At 40.2% G+C, this 27,584-nt stretch overlaps 1 protein-coding gene across 7 annotated transcripts in view; it reads left to right on the plus strand.

The window, feature by feature from the left end:
* Positions 1 to 27,584, plus strand: part of Dock4 (dedicator of cytokinesis 4) — a 408,217-nt gene that overhangs the window by 217,252 nt on the left and 163,381 nt on the right. For all 7 annotated transcript variants that reach the window (XM_029484743.1, XM_029484744.2, XM_029484748.1 and 4 more), the window contains exons 9-12: positions 13,261 to 13,342; positions 13,861 to 13,921; positions 17,825 to 17,957; positions 21,803 to 21,891. In XM_029484743.1, the coding sequence (XP_029340603.1) occupies positions 13,261 to 13,342; positions 13,861 to 13,921; positions 17,825 to 17,957; positions 21,803 to 21,891 (365 nt within the window). The remainder of the gene's footprint in view (positions 1 to 13,260; positions 13,343 to 13,860; positions 13,922 to 17,824; positions 17,958 to 21,802; positions 21,892 to 27,584) is intronic.

Genomic DNA, 27,584 nt, shown 5'->3' on the forward strand with positions numbered 1-27,584 from the left:
AGCTAGGAGTGCACAAAAAATGGGAATCAGAAGCCTGAAGGGGGATTACAACCTGAAACACCACAGAGGGAACAGGAATAAGGAAGTTGGAAATCCTGTCTCCAGATGAGGAGAGTCTTATGAAATTGCCTTCATAGCTTCCAGTAACCCTGTTCAGAGGCAGACATAATAAATAAAGAGCTTAGAGAAAGAGATACTACTTTTATCCACGTATAGTACTACATAGCAAGGTTAATAGAGCCTTTACAGGTTTTAGTTCCCCTTGTCTGTGCTACATGTCTTGTTTGATGCATTACTTGAAGCTTACCATGGCCTGATCATATAAGTTCACCATCTACATTTTTATATAATTTAGGAATACTTAGTGTTTTGACTGTGACATATTGTAGGCCTAGGTCTGTGTTTGTAATTTCATATTACAATGCTCACTAAAACTTGTAAGCTTTCCAAAGCAAAGAAAAGCAGTGTAAGGAAAATGGCCCAGCCAGACTAGCAAGGGACACAGTGCACAGAGTTAAAATAGGTAGAGGAGGCATTCAGAACCCCTCCTTGAATTGTGGCAGCACAGTGGCAGCCTTTCTATCAGGCCCAGAGCATTTCCTGCTGTGTCTAGACATGTTGGCACAGATTCACTGTGGGTGTCTGTCCAGCAGTGACCCATAGAGACCTTCCCCGGGGCCCCGTGTTGACAAGCACAACTGTTTCCCACCTCCCTCCTCTCCATCATCTGATTGTTCCAGCAGGTGCATGGAAATTGGTGGTGTTGTCACCTCCGAATTAATCACACCTGTGGTTTATCCCTCATTCACTCTTGTGTTACACATGAAAAAAAAATGGCCCACACATATTGGTTGCCTTTAATGGTAGTGACTCTAAGGAAGCTGCTGGAACAGAGGTGGGGCAGGAGGGGGATACAAATACAAAGAACTGAGCAAGGAAAGGCTTTATCCAAATCTAGAACACACTGTGTATCACGGAACCACTCAACTTTTTTATAGCATTTTATGATAAGAATACAATGCCAATTATTTAACTTTAGTAGATGACTAGAAAAACTAGAGTTTCGGAAAACCGGAAGCTCACAGAGTGCATGAACTTGAGTAGGCTTCTCTTTTGCCTTGCACTTATGCAGACAACTTGACTCTCTTAAGTAGAGGAGTATTTTTATTTGTACAAGGTGAGCAGAAAGCCCTCTTCTCCCCAATCCTGCCTTTTAAGGCAGGGGCAGGTTAGTGAGCCTCCGCCCCTCACTAGTATCATGGTCTTCTCTGTCTTTCTTCATGAACACCCAGGTTGCCGCCTGTAGGGCATTCAGAATAATTTAGTTTTCCTGCAGTCTGAATGGGATAAGCCTCTGCCACGCATAGTAAGCACTTCACAAGGACTTTATTCAGTGCCATTTACAGTTGCAGAAGGATTTGGCATCCACAAAGGGATGATCAGTGGTGTGCCTCTACCCTCTCTTCCCCTTCAGTTTCTCAGCACCTTGCAGAGTACTTGATACTGGGTGTGGGGTGTGTGTGTGTGTGTGTGTGTGTGTGGTGATGCATTTAAAGGAAGCTTTTAAGTTTTGCTTTCCTGTTGAGGCAAAGCGTTAAAAGATCCTGACATTAGTCCCTTAATCTTTGCTATCATCCTTCCCCTCCAGGAGTGGGGTGGGGATGTGCTCTTAATAAGAGAGAGCCAGGGTGCTGAGTGCATCATCACTAAGAGCTGTTTCATGTTACATTGTGCTCTCAGCACTGTCTCCAGGGAGCCACCATTTGCAAACACTGTCATGCTAAAAATAAAAGTACATAGGAATCATCAGATAAAGGCCTGGTGTCACCCCCTAAGCAGTTGGACCTTTTGGATCCTAAGTTAAGCAGGGAGGGTCTACTTTATGGCAGTTTGGCACTGGCATTTCACACCACTACTGTGCAATTACTGACGCCTGCTCATTCATACATTTAGCCAGCAAATAAGCTCCACCTAAGGCCAAGTGCTCATCTAGAGAAGGCATAAAGAAAACCATGTCCTCCCAAGCCTTGTATTCTACTTAGGTTCAAAATGTTGAGAAAAATAAGGATAGTTTCTAAGTTGTGCCTTTATATAGTATGGTATATAAGGGTATGGCAGTCAGTATGCATTTTCTTGGTTCATTTGTTTTTTGAGTTGTCTCACTATGTAGTCCTAGTTAGCCTGAAGCTTGGTATGCAGACCAGGCTGGCCTTGAACTTCTAGAGATCTTCCTGCCTCTGCTTCCAGAGTACTGGGATTATAGCCAAGCGCCACAACAAAAAATAAAAAACGAACCCACAACGAAAAAAACCTCAGAACATTCTTTTGAGAAAAAAAAAAAAAAAAAAGAAAGATTTAGTTATTGATACTAAGGGCTTAAATTACATAGATTTTTTTTTAATTAATCATTCTATTTTCATTTATATCTTTTTTCCCAATTTTTTATTAGGTATTTTCTTCATTTACATTTCAAATGCTATCCTGAAAGTCCCCTATACGCTCCCCCCACCCTGCTACCCTACCCATCTACTCCCACTTCTTGGCCCTGGCATTCCTCTGTACTGGGGCGTATAAAGTTTGCAAGACCAAGTGGCCTTTCTTCCCAATGATGGCTGGGTAGGCCATCTTCTGCTACATATGCAGCTAGAGACACGAGCTCCGGGGGGTACTGGTTAGTTCATATTGTTGTTCCACCTATAGGGTTGCAGACCCCTTCAGCTCTTTGGGTACTTTCTCTAGCTCCTCCACTGGGGGCCCTGTGTTCCATCCAATAGATGACTGTGAGCATCCACTTCTGTGTTTGCCAGGCACTGGCATAGCCTCACATAAGAGAGCTATATCAGGGTCCTTTCAGCAAAATTTTTCTGGCATATGCAATAGTGTCTTGTGTTTGGTGGCTGATTATGGGATGGATCCCTGGGTGGGGTAGTCTCTGGATGGTCCATCCTTTCATCTTAGCTCCAGACTTTGTCTCTGTAACTCCTTCCATGGGTATTTTGTTCTCTATTCTAAGGAGCAATGAAGTATCCACACGTTGGTCTTCCTTATTCTTGATTTTCTTGTGTTTTGCAAATTGAATTCTCAACTGAGGAATACCGAAAATGTTCAACATCCTTAATCATCAGGGAAATGCAAATCAAAACAACCCTGAGATTCCACCTCACACCAGTCAGAATGGCTAAGATCAAAAATTCAGGTGACAGCAGATGCTGGCGAGGATGTGGAGAAAGAGGAACACTCCTCCATTGCTGGTGGGATTGCAAGCTGGTACAACCACTCTGGAAATCAGTCTGGCGGTTCCTCAGAAAATTGGACATAGTACTACCGGAAGATCCAGCAATACCTCTCCTGGGCATATATCCAGAAGGTGTTCCAACTAGTAATAAGGACACATGCTCCACTATGTTCATAGCAGCCTTATTTATAATAGCCAGAAGCTGGAAAGAGCCCAGATGCCCCTCAACAGAGGAATGGATACAGAAAATGTGGTACATTTACACAATGGAGTACTACTCAGCTATTAAAAAGAATGAATTTATGAAATTCTTGGGCAAATGGATGTGTCTGGAGGATATCATCCTGAGTGAGGTAACCCAATCACAAAAGAAGTCACTTGATATGCACTCACTGATAAGTGGATATTAGCCCAGGAACCTAGAATACCCAAGATACAATTTGCGTTAACATCTTCTTAACCTTTATTTTTCATTTGTTTTAAAATGCCTACTTCACCCCAAAGTCTATAGAGAGCTTTGGTTTACTTGTGTTTCCCATTCCTTATTAAAAATGGTCTCCTAACAAAGAAATAGTATTTTACAAAGTCAAAATAACTTCCATGTATAGATCGGACTGATCTCTTCCTCACAGAGTGTCCAGGATACAGTGTTGGCAGTGATCCAATTCTGTGAACTCCAAGAAGAATTAGCTTACGACACTCCTCCCTCATGCACATCATCCTGCTTCCTGACCCTGCTCTTGTTGGTCCTGCTCCTACCCATGTCTACTTCTGCATCCTCTGCTCAGAAGAAGCTTGTCTTCCTATCCATCTTCTAACACATTCTCTGGAGAAAGACTAAAGCATGTGCTCTCCTCCCTAACCACATTCATTCTTAGAATTCAAAATAGGTCTGGTGATGGCATTTCTGTACAGGCATGGTTATACTTTTTAAAAGTCATCTTACCCCACAACACCTTCATTACCTCCCCATCTCCTGTCTGTTTCTTGCTGGCCCCAAGTGTCTCCTCAAGTCGTACCCTCTGTTGCTTCCATTTCACACAGATTCCATATTCTCCTTCCCTCTTCTCTTAGTTTCTAGATTTTTGTTTCCTGAATTACATAGAGAGAGGCATGCACATACTTGGACACATTTCTGTCCCCTCTTGCATTTCAGTTCTGCAAATGAGATGAACATGTGGCATTCATCTCTGAGTCTCTGTTACTTTATTAATGTAGCAATGGACCAATTCATCTGTTTGTACACATGGAGACTGGTTCTGTGTGTTTACTATTGTGAGTAGTACAGGAATAAACGTGGATGTGCAATTTTCTCTAACTTAAAGTCTGGTAGTGGTGCCGGGCGGTGGTGGCGCATGCCTTTAATCCCAGCACTTGGGAGGCAGAGGCAGGTGGATTTCTGGGTTCTAGGCCAGCCTGGTCTACAAAGTGAGTTCCAGGACAGCCAGAGCTATACAGAGAAACCCTGTCTCGAAAAAAAAAAAACCAAAAAAAAAAAAAAAAAAAAAGTCTGGTAGTGGTATGGCTAGATCATGGTAGTTAAAGCTTTTAATGTTTTGAAAACCTTGATATTGATTCCCACAGTGGCTTTATCACTTTACATTGTCCCCACCAGTGTATCTGCGTTCCTCTTCTTTCCCTGCATCCTTGCTAACACTGGTTGTCATTTCTTCCTTGGTGGGCTCTTCTGACTGGTATGAGATAGAATCGTAAAGCAATTTTAGTATACTTCACCAATGGCTAAATTAAATTTGAGAAAATCTCTGTTCAGTTTGTTAGCCAACATATTATTGTGTAATTTAGGGGTGTATAGCTCTTTCTGTACTCTAGATCTCAGTCCCCTGATAGATGTATTGTTGACAAAGACTTTTTTTTTCCCTATTGTATAGGGCATCTCTTTAGTCTGGTGATTGCTTCTTTGTACTACTTAAATCTCACAAAATACCACTTGACAATTCTGGTGTTGTTATGATGTTGAAATCCTTTTCAGAGTATCCATGATACATATTTCCTAGGTCATTTAATTATATAGCATTTATCTTTCTAAGAATTTACCCAAGTGGGAAATTGGGGATTTTGTAATTAGAGTCATTGCTATATATAAGGCAGCCACAACCACTACCACCACCACCATCATCATCATCATCACCATCATCATTATTTGTAACTGTTTCTTTAGGGTGGAGTTTCTGCAGGTGCTGTGAAATGGTAGACATGTGATTGCTTATTTATCCCTTTAAGAGAGTTGTATTCCTCTTATCATAAAAATTTGTTGTCTTAGAGTGTTTTGTCCATTTTTTTATTATGCAAAGAAAATAGCATAAGGTAGTTTCAGATTGTGCTAAGAGGTAAAAATTGACTGATTTTGATAAGTCAACATTTGTAGTGATCTTAGCTATACTGTAAAAATATATCTTCTGATGTGACGTTCAGCTCAATCCTTTACCTGACAAAGCTATCAGATGGTTTGTTCAGTCTCTTCATAGATATTTATACAGAATCTAGCCTTGGATATTAACAAAAAAAAAAGCCTGTTGCTTTCTTTGGTAAGTGACTTGTTTTGCACAGCCCGTCTCCATAGGCTTCCTGTTTCCATTTCTTTTTACTCAAAGGATCACATGATTGTAATGCTACTTTAGTCTTAAAATAAGTACACTAATGATCTTATCTAGTAAGACTTTCAAAGAAATGGCCTGTCATTAGTGTTGGTCTTGTGGTTGAAGAAGAAAAGAAGAAAGTCTTTTTCTATGAGATAGCTTTGTTGCCTATTTGGGCACACTTAAGACAGCTATTAAAAAAAAATCAAAATTAGAATTGGTTAAGACTTAGGGCTCCTTAATATAACTAGATCTTATTCATGGAGAAATGTTTTCAACCACCCACCCTAATAAGTCAGGATCTCCTTGTTAGGCATTAGGCATTGCAAGAGAAAGTAATAACCAGACAGATGAAGGACTTCCAGATAAAGTGAATGAGTCTCTTCTCTTTCCACTGGGCAGTCATTCTCTTAGGATACAGTGTCTCCCCAGCCTTCATCTACTTAGGAGGACCAGATCCCATTGTCCAGAAGGGAACTCAGAGCTGCTTCCACGCCTCCTGCCCACTGTCCACAGTGACCTGAGGTAGCACTAGCACTACCTCAGCCCGTTATGATGATGTTTAAGCTCTTCCATTTCAAATGTTTCCCATCGAAGAAAGAGATACAGTTATAGCACTCTGTGTGGTATTGGGCTGGAGAGAGGAACTTTTTTCTCAGCCATTTGTTACATACCTCTGTAACAGAAGACAAACTGAGGGGAGAAGATGAAGATGGATGGGTTGGCACACACCTTTAATTCACTTGGAGGCAGAAAAAAGCAGGAGTATCAGGAACATGAGGACAACTTGGTCTGTGCAGTTCTAGGATAGCAGGGCAACACAATGCTTCAAAAATAATAACAATGGAGGAGGGAGAAGGGGAAGGGGAGTTGGAGGGGAGGGGGAGGAGGAGTTAGAGGGGGAGTTGGAGGGGAGGGGGAGGAGGAGTTAGAGGGGGAGTTGGAGGGGAGGGGGAGGAGGAGTTAGAGGGGGAGTTGGAGGGGAGGGGGAGGAGGAGTTAGAGGGGGAGTTGGAGGGGGAGGGGAAGGGGAGAAGGCGAAGAAGATTTAATCTATACATGGGCAATGGCCAGGGAATGAGTAATTTTCTGAGGTGGTTTTGAATTTCAGCGTATGCAGCATCTTCACAAACAGTGCATTTTAAGAGAAGAGACTAAGGAAGGTATTGAATTTCTAAGGGGCAACAATAATTTGTGGGAAGGCAAATAAATGGCAAAGGGTTGGCTTGATAAAATACAGGTGATTGGTGTGGCACATCTGCCACTGACTCTAGGCCCATAAAGGCCTACTGTAGTCTTCACTGGTGAATACTGTACTACTGTAGAAGAGTAGTAGGGTCCCTTTGTCCTGCTTTTAGGCAGAGTGAGGAAGGACAGAACTTTCTGTATTTGCTGCTTCTTAACTGTCATTATTGTGGCAAACCTTATGCCAGGTTCTCGTGTTTTGGTGTAGCATAGTCTAATCTCTTAGAACACATCGTTGGAAGCATGCTGCACTGTTAGTCAAATGCATTTGAGATAAAGAGGAGAAGCCTTGAGACTTCCTAACACTTGAGTTTCATTGCATTCTAGAGGGAGACTTTAATGCCCATTCTGTTGAGCTCTGCGGTTGACTTAAGACATTAAGAATTTTCCAAGATGCTATGTTGAGGTTTGGTTTAGTTTTTTGGGTTGGTTTGGACAAGGCCATCATTTTCCCTTATTTTCCCAATTACCTTATAAAAACAGGGCCCTTTAAGTGTTTACACCACTTTATAATTGCTAACTTTCAGGCTGTAAATTAGTTTCAAGTAGCAGAACTATTAAAACTTTTTAAAAAGTGTTCTTTGTAATTTTTTATAGATTAATTAACTCATGATCTTTTGCACCATTTGGTTCAAACCAAGATATTAATCACTCCCTGTATTTTGGATAAAATTCAAGTTGTGTGACTTTGACAGGCATTAAATCCTCCAATCAATTTGATTATTATGTGAGAGGTGACTTAGATTGATAATATGAATTCATGTTGGGAAATGGTAATTTCCTTATAAAGTATAAATCTCTTTGAAATATAGGAATATATGTCATATAAAAATATCAAAATCCCTGGCACTGGTCATTAGAATGTTCGAATAGTATACTGGGAGTAGCACTTAATGCTATTTCTCAAGGACCTTCTCAGATTTGGCCTGGTGGCCTCCTCAACCTACAGCCTTTTTAACCAAAAGGATGGTGATTCAGAGTGGTTGAAGAAAACAGTGGAAGACAGGAAGACCCTGCAGAGAAAGGAAGGGGTGTCATAGTTACTTCAGTCCCTTAATGTGTTTCTCATGGCATAGTGTGTCAGCGTAAGGACAACTCTACTGAAGTATTCTGTTAAGATGCCATTTCCATTTGGAAAGGTCTCACTTAGGACCTCAGAATTAGTAACTCACCTGAATATAACATGAGTTATTTTCTGGCTTTTTTTTTTGAGCTTTATTTACTTTCAAGTATTTTTAAGTTTTATGGTAGTCTTTAAAACATTTATTCCTTGCGATACAGTCTTGCTCTTCTCTGTTGATTCCTGAATTACTCTGTCTTTAAAGATAGGGTACCACTGTGGATATGAGCCAAGGCTCTCCAGTCAGATGCTGCATGTTAAGATTGCTTCATCCTTGACGATCCATGAACCATTAGACAGCTTGGTCCGTATCTCAGGCCCCAGCTCTCTCATGTACCAGACAGGGATGGTAGTGCTTCCTACCCCATAGGGCAGTTGTGGGAATTAAATGAGATCGCAAAGATTAGATGACAGAATCTGGCACCAAGTACATAGTTTCCTTTGTTACTTTTCTTCAGGCACCCTGCCATGGATGCTTATTTATATTCCTCTTTCATTCTCTCTTTTTTTCATATCCTTATTAGAAGGTAGAGTATAAATAATAAATAAACATGATTTGTTCTTTATTTCCAAGGAAAGAATTAGTCAGAAGAATTTATAGTCATAATTTGTGGTGGCTCACATATAGAATTTAGGTGATTCTAAATTTCCCCAATGGTGAAGTTCTTCCTCGAGGAGCACACAGCAGCACATAATAAAGCCAAATAATGATTTTTTTCTCGACTTATAATATATCAGCCTTCGTTCCCAGTGTTCCTGACATATTCGTTTGTTTAATCTTTTAAGAAGAAAGCATTAGAAAACGTCATGTCACTGTAGTTGTTCTTATTGTCTTTTTTTTGAATTATGTTTACTTTTTAAATACTGTATCACACTATGTTTTATCTATCCCATTTAGTGTAATAAAGATGTAAAATGTGCATGGGGACAGGAGTAAATGAAGTTATCTAGAACATCTAGAATTCAGAGCTACCATGCACTAAATGAGGTGACTCTTGACCACTGGTCATGAAGTACCATCCATTGAACTGTTGCTGGGAAATTCTGTATGCATTCCTACTGTAAATTCACTTTTCAAGACTTTTAGGGAAAGAGGAAATGTTGGAAAGGGATTAAAGCTTCCAGCTATGGGAAAATTTTAGTTTTGTTTTGCCTTAAGAAGGCTGCTTAGCTTGCCAGGCATGGTGGTGGATGTTATTAATCCCAGCACCCGGGAGGCAGAGGCAGGCAGATATCTGTGAATTTGAGGCCAGCCTGATCTACAAAGCAAGTTTTAGAGCAGCCAGGGCAGTTACACAGAGAAACCCTGTCGTGAAGAAACAACAGAAACCAAATAATCCAAGAGTTGTTTAGTCTAATCAAGGACTGCCACGTCATTCGTAGAAGCTGAAGATGTGCATGTTGCTAATTATAAACCTAGTTCTAGTTGCTCGTTGTTGTAATAAGTCAGACGCACAACCTTTCTGAGGCAGAAAAGAATGGAAATTCCTTAACGAGGCATGCACATCCCTCATAAAACACTTATGAGTTTATAAACTAGAATCTCTCACACATCCGAGAGAACTGCAGTAGAAGCTTGCCTGAGGCAGCATGGCAGAAATCCATTTGTGTGTGGCCAATAACCTTTATATGAGACTGTCTCGAGACTTACAGATATGCTAGAACGAACTGGCTTTGGCTTGTTTGGTTTCTAGCCTGGCTCAGAAAACATATGTTATGATAATCTCTAAATGTGAGAATAGGGAATTATAGTTCAAAGACTCTGAATTGCATTACTGAAGGTAATTTTTTTCCTAAAACTATTTGTTGAGTAAGTAGTTGATGTATCACTAAAGCTGAAAGGAAACTCATTTTGTAAAACAGCACCATGTCATAAATGAATAGACTGTCTTTTATTGGACATGGAGATTTTCTGTCTGGTTTTTAATAAATTGCAAATGACTTATTGCTTCATGGTATCCATTTTGAACCTATTTTTATCTTCCCTCTAAGGCATGCTTAAGCTGAAGGATATGTTGCTGGCTTAGTATGTATTGATGTTCTTTCTGGAACAGGATATGATATAGTATAATACTTGCATAATCAGGATTCTGTCTAGACCGGTGAAATTAAATAGTGACAGAGCAAAAAGCGCCTCTTCCTGAAACAGAATTCTTTAGAAGATGTTTTTTATCCCAACACTGATGAAACTTACAGATAGCGAGTGTTTTTCTTTAAATAACAGGATTAACGTTGAGGTTTTAATATGTAAAAATGTCTGAATTTTTGCGTATTAGTTTTATTGATTTTTTCAGCAGATAAGTCGTAAGGTAGTGTGAAAATAAAGAGGAACTTCACAGGGAAGGCCATTCACATTATGACATGAGACACTATTTGCAACAGAGACCAGGGGAGGGCACTTGTCCCACTTGTGTTGTGTGCTAAGGTATTATAATTAGTAACTGCACAGTAGTGATAGATCAGTGAGAAACTAAGTAACTTCATCATTTATACCCTAAGACTGCTTAAACCTTAGCAGTTTTGACTAAATAAAATCACATATTTACAATTTTGGCAAGTTTTGTCTTTGTTTAATAGAATTTTCGTAGAATTCATGTCCCTACTCATATTTTCACTGTGAAAAACAAACTAACTTGTCAGGGAACAAATTTCAACTAAGGACTCCTTTGCAGCCTGCTTAACCAAGATTAGTGCTTTCTTTGTTCTTGGTGGCACATAGAAGGCATGGTAAAAGTTAGTTTGAAACCTCCGGGTCCTGTTTGACATCAGTGCCACGTGAATGTACCAGATACACAGATGACTGTGCCTTTTTCTGTGTGGATTTTCAAGACAGGGCTTACTATGAAGGCCAAGCTGTCCTCCAACTCATGTCAATCCTCCGGCCTTAGCCTCACAAGTGCTCAACACCATACCTGTCTATGTCTCCTCATACTAAGGAACTCTTTGGTCCATATCTGTGTAGAACGGAACAGTAATTTGACTTTAGTAGTCAAATGAGGAGTGAAGATTTTCAACAAGCATACCAGATACCGTTCTTAGTCACTCATTCTTTGATCTTGGACAAAACTTTTACTTTAGTTTGCCCATCAGCTAAATAGGTAACTGTCTTAGTCAGGGTTTCTATTCCTGCACAAACATCATGACCAAGAAGCAAGTTGGGGAGGAAAGGGTTTATTCGGCTTACACTTCCATGCTGCTGTTCATCACCAAAGGAAGTCAGGACTGGAACTCAGACAGGTCAGGGAGCAGGAGCTGATACAGAGGCCATGGAGGGATGTTCTTTACTGGCTTGCCTCCTCTGGCTTGCTCAGCCTACTCGCTTATAGAACCGAGACTACCAGCCCAGGGATGGTCCCACCCACAAGGGGCCTTTCCCCCTTGATCACTAATTGAGAAAATGCTTTACAGCTAGATCTCATGGAGGCATCTCCTCAACTGAAGCTCCTTTCTCTGTGATAACTCCAGCTGTGTCAAGTTGACACAAAAATAGCCAGTACAGTAACATAATAGCTATGCTTCCTGAGGGCTTGGTGAGTGTCAAATGAGTCAGGCCAAATGAAGAGCTTAGCAGAGTGCCTGATAAATGATGACTGTTCAAAGGATCAACCAGTAGTGTGACAATCATGATTGAGCTGGAATTCCCTTGTTCTGAGATAAATCTGCATGTCCTTCCTTTGATCAGATCTTAAGTTTGAAATAAAAATGAATGTGCTCTCACCATGAAGAAAGCGTGTAGTCCTTTTGAAAGGAAAGTATCATAACTGAGCATTGGAGAAGACTGGGTTCACGTTGCATGCTTCGTTGTGTTTGTTCTTCCCAGCATGCATTTCAGACTCACTTGGGGATTGTGGTTTCAGTTGAAACCTTGCAGCAATTTCTCTTCTTCCCACTGTATCAACCCCCTGCTCTGTGGAAGAAGCTGGGCTCAGAGGAATGGAAATGGCCCAGTAGAGTGATGTGTGTTGGTTGCCCTCTCATATGAGAGGTCAAGAATAGCCATAGTATGAGAAAATGATGAGGTTACCCAGGCAGCTGCATCTGTTAAATGCCTCCATCTAGATTTATATCACAAAAGGGAACAGAAGTGTGGTAAGGCCTTTATAATTTGAAACCCAAATCCTCCCATAGAGATCTGTTATGGCTCTCATTCTCCTCCTGGTAGTATTTGAATATTAGAACCGTTATTTAAGGCAAGGATATGGTGATGAATGTAATGTAATAGGTTCTGAGCCTTGTACTAATAATGCCAGATACCACATTTCCCTGCTTCTCTCCTAGGCTAACCCTGCAGTAGCCAAGACCACATATGATCATTTCACATTCAGTGGATATTGGCTTTGTGTTCTCTGCCTGGGGCAGCCACTTATTTGATTCTTCCACCAGAGATTGAAATTCAGTGGGGGATTTAAAGCTGGAGATAGTGGATGCCTTGATATTTCTTGGGTGGACAACCATTGTGATGTTTGAATGTCAGTAATTGTTTAATAAATTACCTTGAATCTGGCAACATTTCTGGCCTTAAATTACTGGCTGGTTGACAGAGTGAGTAATTTGTGTTTGCTATAAACATGAGTGACACTGTATTATCAAATACAGGCTCAGTGGAGAGTTTGAGATCTTCTGTTTATCTGTAGACCCAAGTAAATTCAAGTTTTATCCGTTGACACTTTCGCTGTGTTTTGAAGCATAAACACAAAGACCAAGAACTATAAAGCCATTTTTATTGTTACATTAAGCAACATGGCATAAATTATTAAAAGATCTTAAATGTAAATATAGGGAGGATTGGGCTCTGCTATCTCAAATCATGTGTTGGTTTCTACTGTATGGAGTAATAGCAGTGATGCTACTGACAGGAAACCAGCCTATTGCTGGAAAGGTTGATTTTGGGGTTTTTTTTTGCATATGCATTTATGCAGATACTGCTTTGCCAGTTCTATCAGAAATGAAGCCCATGCTTGTTGTATTCAGTGCTTTCCAATGCCGAGCTTTCAGATGCTGAACAACTAGTAAAGGCTAACTATGAAATAATATTCTAAGTGTCCGACTCTCTTTCTCTTATAGTGAGAGATTTTTCTTGAGACTGAATAGAAATGGGCTTCCCAAAGCCCCGGATAAGCCTGAAAGACACTGTTCTCTCTTTGTGGTAAGTGGGGTCCTGTGTTCATTGCTTAGGAGAATTAGGTTATTGATAGAGAAACCCATGACTCTGCGTAAATGGCTCAAATAATGCTGAGATTACAGTAGTGGTTAGAATTCTGATTAACAGCAATCACAGTTGCTTTGCTCCCTTCACTGAGATTTTTAGTCTGGCTAAAACACCTGTTAGAGTACCGGTGACCCTGGGTGACTGTTTCACAAGAACAGTGGTACCTGGGCCTAGCAAGGCATTGGCTATCTAACCCATTGTTCTTAAGTATTTAAAAATGGGTGAGTAAGAGATTTGATCAACAATTGTCTTTCTTCCTAAGCTTTTTTTTTTTTTTTTCATACCGACTAATCAGCCCCAGTGAGTTATTTAGACCTGGGTTTGAACACCGTCCTTCTGACCTTGTTCCATTGCTATGTGTATCTTTGTCCTTGTTCGTGAGAGAATGGAGAAGTGCTTGAGCTTTGCTGCACAGCATAGGAACTCTAAAATAACCAGGCTTTGTTTCTCGGTAGGACTTGGGTAGCAGTGAACTCCGGAAGGACATCTACATTACCGTGCACATCATCCGAATTGGTAAGTTGCAGACTTGTGACTCTTGGGAATGATACCCAAGGGGTTTCTGTATGGTTCAGTGCTGTGTTCTGTCTGGAATCAAATTTGCATCCCAGAAGCTAAGAGGTTTAGAATTATTCTCCAGGCCCCCTTGATCTCACCCTCAAATAGAATTTTATCTTTTCCAATATAAATTGTTAAATACTGCATTGTGCCTTATTGATTCAAACATGTTATATTTTTCTTCGAGTCCCAGTATCTTATACCATAAAATGAACTTTTAGAAGCTAAGTCCCCCCCCCCCCGCAAGCTTATGAAATCTGTGTAGCAACTAGCATTGCCTTTACCTCAGAGTGCTACAGAGCATTGTTGTGGAATATTGCATGAGGGAGGGGTTTGGAGACAGTAGATACTGTATGTTTTTCAGTTTGTGTGCTATCATCACCTAATTCAAGGATCTAAGAAACACTGTGGGGAAAAATGAATATGCTTCTTCATTAACTGTCAGCGCCCACTTTCTCAGACTTGATCTGATCGTGAAGACATTTAGATAATGCAGCATGTGTTCACATCGTGCACAGCGTCATCGTGGTAGGGAAGGGATATTCTTCTTCATTTTCATACATGAAATTCTTTTAAAAGTGGGGCCTTCGCCAGCACAGCAGCTCGTGAACGTGAGTGGTGTAGACATCACGGCTTTCCTATCAGGGCCAAAAGGCTGAAACTAAGAATCTGTTCCCAAGCCAGTAAAGTTGCTAGAGTACGTGGGTGACGGTGCCTTTGCAGCAGAGCAGCAGCTCGCCATGCAGGCCCGCAAGAGCATCATTGTCTTTGTCGTGTTGTAGTTTGTATATCTTGTAACCAAATGTTGCAATACAGTGGTATTTGGAGGGAAACTAAAAAGCATATTATATCATTCACACAGAGATTGTCTGTATTTTTTTTCTCACAAGAAATGTGTTCTGAAACTATTTTATGCTGTTTTTATATTTGAAGGATAGGGGAGTTGATTTTCTTGAAGTAAACTCAGTTTTTACTTACTTTGTTTGCTTTGGGAATGTTTTGTTTTGAAACAAGATCTCATTTTTAGATCACATACATCTAAAACTCACTATGTAGCCTCCAACTCCTTATCTTCCTGCTTCAACTCTTAGGTATTGTGGTTGCTGGTATGCTCCATCCCCTATGTTTGTGTGGGTCTTTAGCTTTTCACTAGATGGCTGAGTGTGTGAGAAAGAATTAGACTCTTAAAATAACAGGAAAGGTGATATGCTGCTATCTACTTTTGAAACTTGCCTGTAATATGATAAAAGGGAGGTCTGTATTATATTTTCTGGTGTGCATGTTTTTTTTTTTTAGTTTCTTGAATTTTAATTTACAGCCAGTTGTCAATATAAAATGTGTTTTAGATAATATGTTTGTGTAAATATTGGTCAAGTTCCTGTATGATCTTTTAACTCATTGAAGGAAAAAGCAAAGCTTTCTGGCATTGAGAACATTCTAGACCATATCTGTCAGTTTGGTTTGGTAGGATAACAATCATCAAAGTGTGTGTCCTTGGGGATTAGGGCCTTCACCACAAAATCACTGCCAATGATGCCACCCACGTTGGTACTGTAAAATCCTGGGGCATCCTCTCAAATATAGATTATTTTGTTGGTAATTATCCTTCTTTTTATTTTTTTAAATCTCCCAAGATTTTCATGACTATAACATAAAATAAATGCTGAAGTAGGAATTACCTACGAATTCCTATTCCCTATTGGGTCAAAGAAATCCTTGCAAAACAATAGTTATTGGTTCCACAGTTAGAAATTGATCAGAATTTAAACTAAAGTAAAACACTTGAGAAAGGTTAAGACTTATCTGGCAGTGTTCTTGATGCAGAGAAATTAAAGAGATTATTATCTGTCAAGGACAGATGCTTCTTGCTTTTTATAGAATGTCCCTTGTACCTGCTTTACTGGGAAAAGGGCACAGTGACCCTCACTGGCTGCCAAAAGCAAAAGCAATGTCTTCATTCTGGGAATTTATAGGCAGGTCTCTGATTTGGAGAGAATAGGAAAGAAGCAAAGGGAGATGTTCGTTTCTGAACTTCCCAGCACTGGGTTCCACCACCCTCCATGCTTCCCTTTCGGGCTTTAGCTGATTGGTCTGTATTTTATCCTCCTTCCTATATAGAGGATTTTCCTGGAAACCAACCAGAACTGAATTCTTATCATCAGCCATACAGTTGGGAACAGCAAGGCTAGCATCCAATTTTTCTGATATTGTGATTATATCAAGACCTTAGTCTCCAAAGCTGTGTTTGCCCACAGAGTCAGGATAGAGAATCTCAAACTGTGGGTTCAAGGACTAGAGAGGGGAGGACAACTTGGGTAAATCTAAGAATCACAAAGCTTAGGGCAGGGTCTTCTTTAGTGAGAGCAGGGCTTATCGGTCCCCTCCTCCACAGCATTTGCCTCATTTTCTATAGTGCATATACTAGAGGAAGATGAATAGTATGGAAAGACCTACTGACAGACACCAAACTGGATTTTGCCATCTTTTTTTTCTTATTTAACATTAGACTAGGGGCATGCCATGTGTATGTTCATATACTGTAGATTGCTGCTCACATGGAAAATAAAATATGGATCACTTGGAGAACTACAGACAAATTTACCAATTTCCTATCTTCTTTCATAGTATTTCATCACCAGCATGCTGTCTGCTTGTCTATAAGAATAATAATTGATAGTTAAGTGCCAATAAGTTAAATACCAATGTGCCGGACAGCCGCTGGTAGCACACACCTTTATTCCTACCACCCCAGAGGCAGAGACAAGCAAATCCCTAAGTCCGAGGCCAGCCTTCTCTACACGAGTTTCACAGAAAACCAGGTTTACATAAACACAAATACCCTGCCACAAGAGAGAGAGGGAGAGAGAGAGAGAGAGAAGAAAAACACAAAGCATTGTTCCAATAGCATGTATTAAAATACTCGACAAGTGTACTGGAGCGATGATTCAGTGGTTAAGAGCACTTAACTTCCCTGTTCTGGTTTCTTGGAGTACTGCAGCCATGTTGTACACAAGTAGACATTTGAGCAAAAACACCCATATAAATAAATAAAATCTTTAAAGGAAGAAAAGGAAAGGAGAGGAGAGGAGAGGAGAGGGAGGGGGAGGGGGAGGGGGAGGGGGAGGGGAGGGGGAGGGGGAGGGGGAGGGGAGAGGAGAGGAGAGGAAAGAGAAGAGAAGAATTTTCAACTTGTCCTTGAAAATTTTAAATGAACTTAAAACTTTGTAACTGTCAGAACTACCCTAGAACTATCAGAGGAGGACTGAGTTGTGAGTTGTGTCCCAAGGCAGGAGTATATGCATTTGATCGTTTGTACTTGTTATGTTCAGAGTTTCCAACTGATTGTTTTCAGATGTGAACCTTGTGTTTGGATTTTGAGACAGGATCTTGCTAGGCAGCCCAAGATGGAAGCTTGTCTAAGCACTCCAAGTACGAGGGTCACAGTCCTGTTCCGAGACATCTAACCAAAGTCGAAATTTTGAATTGTTTTTTTTTTTTTTTTGAACAGGCACTTATTAAGACAGAAAATGAAATGGGTACCGTGACCTTTCTTAATGTTTTCCATCTTCTGGGATGCTTTCATGAGGCACCAGAAGAAGAAGCTGCTTCCCATAAATGAGATCTGCTCCAGTCTTCATGTTTGTACAGAGTTCTCATGTTCTGTTCATGCTCGGAGTTTAAGCCACTCACTCAGGGTTGGACAGTTAGGTGATTAGACAAGAAGAGAAGTAGTTTCTAGCCCTAATGTCTTTTTCTTCCTAGCCCTTGTTTCATTGCCTGTGGCTTGTCTGTACCTGTGTCTGTATCTAAGATGCATCTGCTCACATATTCATGGGTCATGTTTGCTTATTACCTGGACAGGTCGAATGGGAGCAGGAGAGAAAAAGAATGCCTGCAGTGTTCAGTACCGGCGACCTTTTGGCTGTGCAGTCCTTAGCATTGCAGACCTTCTCACGGGAGAGACGAAGGATGACCTGGTCCTGAAAGTATACATGTAAGAAACATGCCTGAGGTGGGGTTGGCATGGCCGGAGGGTGCCTCAGAATCCTGCCTGGGTGCATGGACTTTAAATGCATAATTGAGCAACAGGAGAAAAGGTGGTCTTGAGTTATCCATCAAAACCCTTATAAATTCTCAGTCAGAAAACTGTGAATCAGGGTCCTAGTGAATGCAGTTTATTGATTTAGGACGATCGTCTGCATAGATAGATATCTCCTCCAGTTCATAAACAAATAGCAGCACACCCTTACTTTTACACAATTAGTTTATTCTTAGAAGGCTCAACTCTATTATTTTTAAAACTAAGAGAGTGAAGCACAGGTAATTACTGAGCTAATTGACTAAAACTGCTTTAATGACATATATACATAACTTGGCTTATACAGCAGAGTTTATTATTTCCCAGTTAGTTCTGGAGGACTGAAGTCTGAGGTCATGGTATGGCGTGTTTACTTCCTTCAGGAGCAAAGACTATGGGGAGATCTGTTCTATGCCTGTCTCCAGGCATCCATACCCATTGATACATTCACTGCTTTGACCCTTGCCTTCATCTTCATGTGACCCTTTCCCTGGATACATGTTGGTCTTTCTGTCTATTTTCTCTCTTTGTTAGCATACAATAATATTGGGTTGAAGCTTACCCCAAAGACATCATTATAACTTGATTACCTCTATGAAGATCCTCTTTTGAAATAAGGTCACATTCCAAGATCCCTGGGGGTTAAGATTTCAATGTTGTATTGGGGTTGGGCACAGATAAACTGCAAATACTCTTAAGAAGATCATGTGGTCTGGTCCAAGTTTTAAGTCAAATGATTTCTAAGATGATGATGTGAACATGGGTCTACATCAACCCACCCTGACTCCTCCCACAGGTGTGGCAGAGAAGATCTGATAGACAGTGCCATGGTCCACTAGAGCATCCACTTTTGGGTTCATGGACTACTTTGTGGGCCAGTGCCATGAGCAAACTTGTGTTGCTCCTTATAGCATATAGCAGTAGGTGTTTCTTGTTTTTGTAGGGTTTTATTTTTTTTAACATGGGGATAGTACAACTGGCTCTTTGCCAATGTTTGGTCATAACATTGCTTTGTGGCCACAGCTGCAGGGGTTCATGGATTGTTCTACTTTCCACCGAAACAAATTAGATTGTCTGTAGCCTCTGGTTGTGGACCAGAGATGGTTTTATCCTTTCTAAGAATGTTAAACCTATGGCCTTGCTTTTAAGCTTGAAAATATCTTAAAACGAATGGGTAATAGAACTTGATAGTCTTTTTTCTCATGGAGGCCCTCATTATTAATGGTTTTGATGAAATCCACTGTAATATTTTTCCTAAATACTACTCATAGTCCTAAAATGTGACTTAATTAAGATCACAGTGACCATTAGCCCTCTGTCCTTGGATTGTACACTGTGTGCAAAGGATTCAGAACATCACATGTTCTGTGTCACTTCATCCTTACAGCAGACCCATGAAGCGGGTGGTTTTTAGGTCAGTTCGCACAGGAGACTGAGAATTAAGTAACTTACCTGTGTCAGCCAGGTACCAAGGAAGGAGATCAAAATATGTCTGACTCTGGAACCTGAGCTCTCAACTCTTCTACTTCTATTTTTAGGGATGTTATTTGGCACCACAGTCTAGTAATGTGAGCATGACAGAGCACAGCATTACTAAAGAAAGCCAAAATTCTTCACAAACATAGTCTTATCATTTCTTAGTGTAGTCTTTCCAGGCATGGCAACGGCTTTGTATTTATCTCACCACTGGAGAGACTGAGGGGCTGACAGTGGCACCCCTGATTGTGCAACCAGCTTTGAAAAAGTCCATTTTAAACAAAAATTGTGTGGCTCTTTTGTAGGTCTTTTATTGCCTGTTGTATCTTAGAAAGGAAATTATGTTATTGGTTATTCTTTCTGTCAGCTCCACAAATTGTGAAACAGTTCCACGAGAAAAATATTAATCAGTGGAAGCCATCTCTGACAGTAGTAAGTAGTAAGGCTTTTAAATTGATAGTTGGAAATCATTTGGAAGAAATTCTACTTCTTGTAGTGACTGAATGCTTACCTCCATTTAGGACTCAAAAAAAAAAAAAATAAGGGGGAGGGGGGCAGAGAGAAAAGAGAAAGAAAAGAAGTAACAAATGCTGATATTTCAGTTACCTGTTTCAGGAGCATTGATTTTACTTGGAGGTTGTTTTAGGTCAAAACATAAATTCTAGAGTCTAACAGCAACTAAACCAGTTATCTTCCCTTCTTCCTCACTGGGCAGAGGGAAGGACATTGAAAAGTACTAAATGGAATTTGACCTCTGGGTGGAATGGTTTTCTATGTAGATTTTTTACAGTCTTCTGAGAGCCAAGGCTCAGTCTGGTATCCCACTGTTAGCTGTCCTGACAATAACCCCCATCATATTTAACCTAGAAGACCCATGGTGATATGTACATATGTAAGGTAATACTGGTGAAATGTATGCCTCAGACTTGCTCATTAAGAGGAGGACCGGTGCTGTGGGACATTGGGGCTGGGTTGATAATACATGGAGTCTCCATATCCAAGAAAGACCCTCAGGAAGGAGCGTAAAAAGACAACAGCAGATTTCCAAGCACATCTAGATAGGGAAGTTCTCTGCTGTCTCATTAGAGTCGTTGTAGCAGTAAAGCAGACCCGTAGACACAAATCTCTATGAGCTATTAGGAGTTCCTCCTACTGTTACTAGTTACTAGTAACACTAATAGTTACTAGTCTGTGAGAACCCCATCCACGATCCCTCCATCTACTCATTCTTCCATCCATCCTATGCAACTGATAGTTTTTAGGCTTTGCTATGTTCAAAGTGTTCATTGGTACTCAGATAACAAACATCCCTTATTAAGTCCCTGATAACCCTGATAGTCCACCATGCAAAGATACCATGAGCTAGTAAGTAACAAAAACTAAAAGCAAAGACTGGAGTTATATAGCAATAGTGATAAAACACTTGCCTAGGCCGGGCGTGGTGACGCACGCCTTTAATCCCAGCACTTGGGAGGCAGAGGCAGGCGGATTTCTGAGTTCAAGGCCAGCCTGGTCTACAAAGTGAGTTCCAGGACAGCCAAGGATACACAGAGAAACCCTGTCTCGAAAAACCAAAAAGAAAAAAAAAAAAGAAAACAAACAAACAAATACTTGCCTAGGATGTACAAGGCCCTAGGTTCAATCCCCAGCACTCCCCCCCCAAAAAAAAAAAAAAAAAAAATCAATCAAACAACAAAAAGTAAAGAGGTAGAGGTAGGTCAGAGGAGAAAACAATAGAATAATACCATTTCTCTGAGACTTGGAAAATTGCCTCCTGATAAATGCTGGCAGGCTTTCACTAGTATAAGCTGTGTTAGCATCAATTTAAGTATGCTTAATTGGTTACATTTTACTTTAGCCAGACCTACTCATATAACAGAGAGCAAAAATTTTCTATTAAGAACCTTTATTTATTGAGCACTTACTAAATGCCAGATGTTACATAAGCCCATGTTTATTCAATATTTAATATGCTAATTATGCAATTTTAACAGATGAGGAAAGCAAGGTACAGAGAAAATGATCAACTTGCCCCTCAGACATAACTCATTTAATAGTGTAAGTTTGAATCTCGGTATCTCATTCTTAGTCTTCAACACCTTCCACTTGGTGGATTAAGGTAGAGTTGAACATTCCTGCCCGCACTAAGTAAGCCTCATGGCCAGGCACTGGGGACTCCACGGAGAACAATATGTTCTCCTGTTTATATCTGAGAGAGGTGTGCTATCACACCTGGGCCTTGAACTTGTGTGTTAGAGCCTAACCGAATGGTTGTGTTTTCATAGGTGTAATACAGAGAGCGAGTGGTACCAGATCCACGAGAACATCATCAAGAAGCTGAATGCGCGCTATAATTTGACTGGCTCCAATGCAGGTGGGTGTGTTCGGCTTGGTGGCTCTCCCTACACTTCTTATATTCCCACCCTCCATTCATCCGTGTTAGAAAACAATGGTCACCCCACTGTGGCTTTTTGTTCCTGTTTGCCACGTAAAAACAGTAAATATTTTTCAGCACTTCCCTAAATGGTGATAGGCTTGCAAATATAATTCTCTCTATAAAAAAAATTCTTTCCACTCTCATTTGAAACAGCAGAGGATCTGGATTTGTTCTGTGCTACCATATTTTGAGGCCTTCAGGTTTTTACTGTAAGCCAAAAACTAAATTATAAACACTGTCGGGTTTTCCAATGGTTAGTGGAAACCTGACATTAAAGTGCAGTAAAAACATGCATCATTCTATGGCTGTGGACAATAATGTAATTATATACTGGGTAACAAACATACAGTTCACACAAGGAAGCAGACTGCACAGGAGAGTGATGCTGACCGCCGTGATGTATTCACAGAGAAGATGTATGTGTGCTTATTCAGAGATTGCAATTATCATGAATAGCAATGTGTCATAGAATATATGTCTTATAGTCAGTCCCTTTGAAGCCATTGTCCACTATGCATTACATTTCCTCACAGTTTCCTGGGTCCATTTTTAAAATCATAGATCCTTATTTAATTCCTTGAAAAGGTTAGGGTTTTTGTTTATTTGTTCTTTATAATAATTCTAATTGTCTTACTGATATGTTGGATCTTTGAGAAACAACCCAACCTCTTCTACATTTTGCTTCTTCCAACTTTTCTCTGCAGATTTGTTAACATCTCTTTCTGATTACTCTTAATTTAATTATTGTTGTCCTTGTGGCTACATCTGCTAATTCCATAAGGAGGGGCTGCACACTGGGGCAGTGCTCCACATATTTTATGTCCTTTATCAATACTACTGGCTAACCTGATCACATCGTCTTCCTGGATCCTTAAGTGAAACTCGACCCAAAAATGAGACATGAGCTACCTTAGTGTTGGGTCTTCCCTTTTCTACTGATAACCATTGTACTATAAACAAATGGACAAATAAACAAAATGACAGTAAGAACAAAAACCCAAACCACAGTTGCTACTACCTGTCTGGAGCACGAAAGCCTCCGTTGTAACATGGTACCTCATATAAAGGCTGTTCGCTGTGGTGAGGGGCATCTCATTTTATTGTGTACCTGGGATATTTGAGTTCCTTGGCCGCTCGGCACATGCTGGTTGTACCTGTTTTCTGCTATAACGCTCTGCTGACTCTTCCTTAGGACACCCACCCTCCCATGCACCTCCTTCAAGTCTGAGTCCCACTCAACTCTTACACAGCCAACATCTGTTTGATGTGGACTCCTCTGACCAATACCTGATACTTTCTAGCTCTTTCAAACTGGAGACATGCTAGCTCCAGGCCTCAGCACTGCACAGTAATTTCCCAGAGTAAAGGCTCAGAGCGGTCTTTTTAAAACAAAGACCTTCATACTTTCCAGCAAAGTACTTCCCTTCCTTCTTGGTGAGTCTTCATTCTTCTTACTTTGTTCTATGTTGCCTCCTTGAGGAGAAGAAATGACAAGCCCAGCTAGGTGTTTTCGGTCCAGTCAACTTCATTATTGAATAGGTGGCACTCTACTGACTTATATGAGGCCACAAGAGAGTAACCAGGAGGAGTCCTGATAAGAAACCAATATTGATGATGTCACAGAAGCCAGAGATCTCAAACCAGACCAATGACTCATTAATTGGCAAGTAAAGATGTATGGACAGAAGGGTATACAGTATGACACACTGTGACACACTATAGCAAGGGCAAAGAGCAGACATGAGGGGCTGGAGAGATAAGCTGTACTGGTATATGTGATTTTTAAAAAGTGAAAACAGAGTACCAGAAAGTGTTGAGTCAGGAAGAGAAATGGAGTCCGTTCTATAAAAGGGCTGCTTTCCCCTGTTGTCACCCCATTCTATTCCTTGGCCATTGGTACTGGGGGGAAAGGGGAGGAAGAGAAAGACCTTTAAACTTGCTCTTGAGACAATTCTCCCAGCCAATTGTAGGCCTTTCTGCCCCACTGATGTGCTTCTCAGTCTCAGTGATGTCATCTTGTCTGTGTGATGGGTAAATGGGTTCATCTAGGTAACTCACATTTCCCTCTAACCTACGACTTTGTTGAAAGGAATATTAGCCACCTTATCTATTACACTTAGAAACTGGGAGAAAGGAGTGAGTTAAATGGTTAAAAAAATTGAATTAATATAAACTTTATAATTAGATTAAGTAATTTGAATTTTTAATAGTTCTGTTAGATGAGAATTCTTAAATGTATTAATATAATGACCAAATATTTAAAAATATTTGAAATTCTAAAAATATTCATTAAAAATAAGCCAGATTTTAGCTTGCTGAACAAAAATGATTATTATAAATGTCACTTCTAATAGATGGCAGTTGAAGTCCAGGAATGTGGAATTAGACTGAGCCCATGTTATGTATTTAGGCAAATTTGTAGGTAAGACTTAAGTCTATGAAAGTCACTGGCAGGGCTGGTGAGATAGCTCAGTGAGTAAAGGACTTGCTGCCAAGCCTGATGATCTGAGTTTGAGTCTTAATGCTCACATGGTAGAGGGAAAGATGCAACTCTTTCTGGTGGTCCTGTGACCTCCACATTCGGTCACATCTCTGCACGCACAAGTGTGCGCATGCACACACTCACACACAAATAGAGTAAAAACTCACAGCGTATTTCAGCATATAGTAACAGAAAATTTACAGTGTTTACCTATCATTTGTGTATCATGTGTGGTTTGCACACATATAAAAAAGAACTCATATTTGTTAATCAGATAAATTTCTTGAATCTTTTTTTTTTTTTTTTTTGCCTTTGTGAGATGAGCATGCACAATTCTACCCTTCCAACTACATTGTAACCCTGTGAGATTTCACAGGAATTGTTACATAAGGAGCCTACCCTTTCTATCAGGGAGAGTGGCATGGCTCTATGCCAGCTGTAATAGTATTCCTTAGATGCTGTTGCAGAGACTTCTGTAGTGTTAGACTGCGGTTTTCTGTTGACAGTTGTATCTCTGCACACCAGTGTAGTCAGTTGATTCACCATCCTGCAAGTGATATAGTACCCAAGGACTTTTATCGGTGCCCCTGGCTGTTGAGTGCTGAATTTATAAATTGCTTTCTCAGAACACTAAGATTAAAATAGTACTTTATGGCACCACCTATTGGCTAAAAAGATAGTGTGTTACTTTTTTGTTTATTTTTTTGAACTTCCTAATTATTAAACCACCCTATCTGTTTAATCCTTTTGAACTTTATTTCATAGTTAATTCTGTTCAATTACAAAGTAGTGAGTCATGCAATGACTTACTCATTTCCCATAGGATGATATTTCATTTCATTCACTTTATCTGTATTTCCCAAATGCAAGTATGTTGGCATGTGCACACGATGGCATGATTCAATAGTCCTGGGTAGCTGAGATTCTTAATATTGGCCTCTTTGCTCCTGACTTGTGTGCATATGTGTACAAATGTATGTCAGGGTAAACATACAGACATATAGATCTATACAGTGAATCCTATATGCATATTTGCATTACTTTTTGTTAACTATTTGAGAGCAAGCTGCTTACTCTATTTTTACACCCCCAGCTATGATATCCAGTGTATAATAGCAAGATCAGGAACTCAACATTGGCGTAATAAGATTTCTGACATATAGAACCTATTAAATGTTTCACAACCGTATTCTCAATGTCCTTTGTAATACAAGAAAACCAAGGCTTTGTCACATGTGGCCATATCCTTTCAGGTTCCCTTTTTTTTTTTTTTTTTTCAGTTTTCCATTATATAGTTCAAAATGTAAGACTGAAGAGGCTGGAGAGATGGTTCACTGGTTAAGAACACTCACTACTGTCCCAGGTTCACTTCCTGGTACACTCATGGTAGCTCACCACTGCTGTACATCCAATTCCAAAGGATCTAGTGCCCTCTTCTGGCCTCAGTGGGCACCAGGAATGCATGTGGTACATATACAGACATGCAGGCAAAAAATTGTACTCTAAGATATTTTAAAGAATATGTGTAGAATTGATTTAAAAAAACCTCTGAGTTTAAGTTTTAATCTAATGGAAGTAGTGATTAGAGTTTAGCATTATTATATACAGTAGTTACTATTTCTCTAACTTACTCATGGTCACTAAGATCTGCTATTTGTAAGGTACACAAAATGTTGAAGAGCTGAACAGTCATGTATACTACTGTAGTATTGGAAATGTAGCTGTTCTTCACCCATCCTAACTTCGTGACCGATCCTTTGGTAACTAAAAGATTAGGAAAAGAAAGTATTTCAGACTTACTTCATGTGTTCAGATGGGGAAACCCTCATGAGAAGTGCTGAGAAAGTAGGCAAGCATAACATTTTTACAGCAGATTAATGAGAAATGAACAGGCAGAGAAAACCATGGCAAAGTTCCAAATCTCATGGCACTAAGCTCTGTGTGTGTGTGTGTGTGTGTGTGTGTGTGTGTGTGTGATGAAAACATTGCTATCCTGAATCAGAATCAAGAATGGAATTTTAAAATGGAAAATAACAATTAGTCAAAAGACAACGTTAAAGTATTCTTATGGTGTCATCCTCCGGTTAGTATAGATCCTCCAGCTCTCGTCTTTAGCCAGTAAATTTACTTTGGTTAAGACTGTGAAAGCAAACAATTCCGAATGCCTCTATTGTGTCTTCATTTGACATGCATTAATTTATGTGTTGGACCTGTCCTGTTTTCTCTATAATTTGTAGCCATTGGCTAATCACTTCCTTGGAATAAAAACATCAAAGCATTTCCCCAATTGAAAACTAGGAGATCTTTGCGCCAGCAGTTACAATCAGCAGAGGCCGCTTGTGCTTCTCAGTTCTGCATGTTAGGAGAGCATAGCAGGTAGGGCTAGCCTCTTTCCAGATTCCAGGAAACATGATGGTGATGAACTTTAATGGTCAACTTTACTGGATTTAGAACAAACCAAAAGGCAAACGGCTTGTGCAAGCTGGGGGGAATTTTCTTAATCTGATTATTTGACTCAGTGAGACCTGCCCTAATTGGTGCCTCCCCTTCAGCAGCACAGATAAAAGAAGGTAGAAGGGAGCTTTGCTTTTGCCTACTTGTGTTCACTCTTACTGGGACATTCATCTACCATGCTATTGCTCTGACATATCAGAACTGCTATGTTATACAGTTCTGACCATATTTGAGTAGTGTCAGTATTAGTGACATAAATTTGTGGCTGTTCAAAATGACAATATTAAAGGATACCCAACATCTTATCACCTGGGTTGTTGGAAATATTTCAGTAGATTGGTCTCCAGTTACTTCAGAACAAACACTTAATAGGATCTAATCTAGATCTTATGGATTGTTAGCTATCTATACCCCTGAAAATTCTCTCTTGCTCTGAGCAAGTTCCAAGGGATCCATCCTCTTCTGCTGGTCTCTGAGAGTACTGTACCCAGTATAGTGGCAACAGGATGTGGAGCCTGTGGGGTATTGAGAGGAAGGTGGTCTCATTGGCTAGCATTAGTATTTCTATGAAAGAGGCCTCCAAAGAGCTCTTTTACTCTCCACCAGGTGCCAACGGAGTTGGCCTGGAATTAAGATCTTCATTTGAACTCAATCACAATAGTATAAAACTTACACACAATTCAAAAATATTCCT

Source organism: Mus caroli, unplaced genomic scaffold (genome assembly GCF_978045245.1).
Source record: "Mus caroli unplaced genomic scaffold, Mus_caroli_1 scaffold_14, whole genome shotgun sequence".
NCBI lineage: Eukaryota > Metazoa > Chordata > Mammalia > Rodentia > Muridae > Mus > Mus caroli.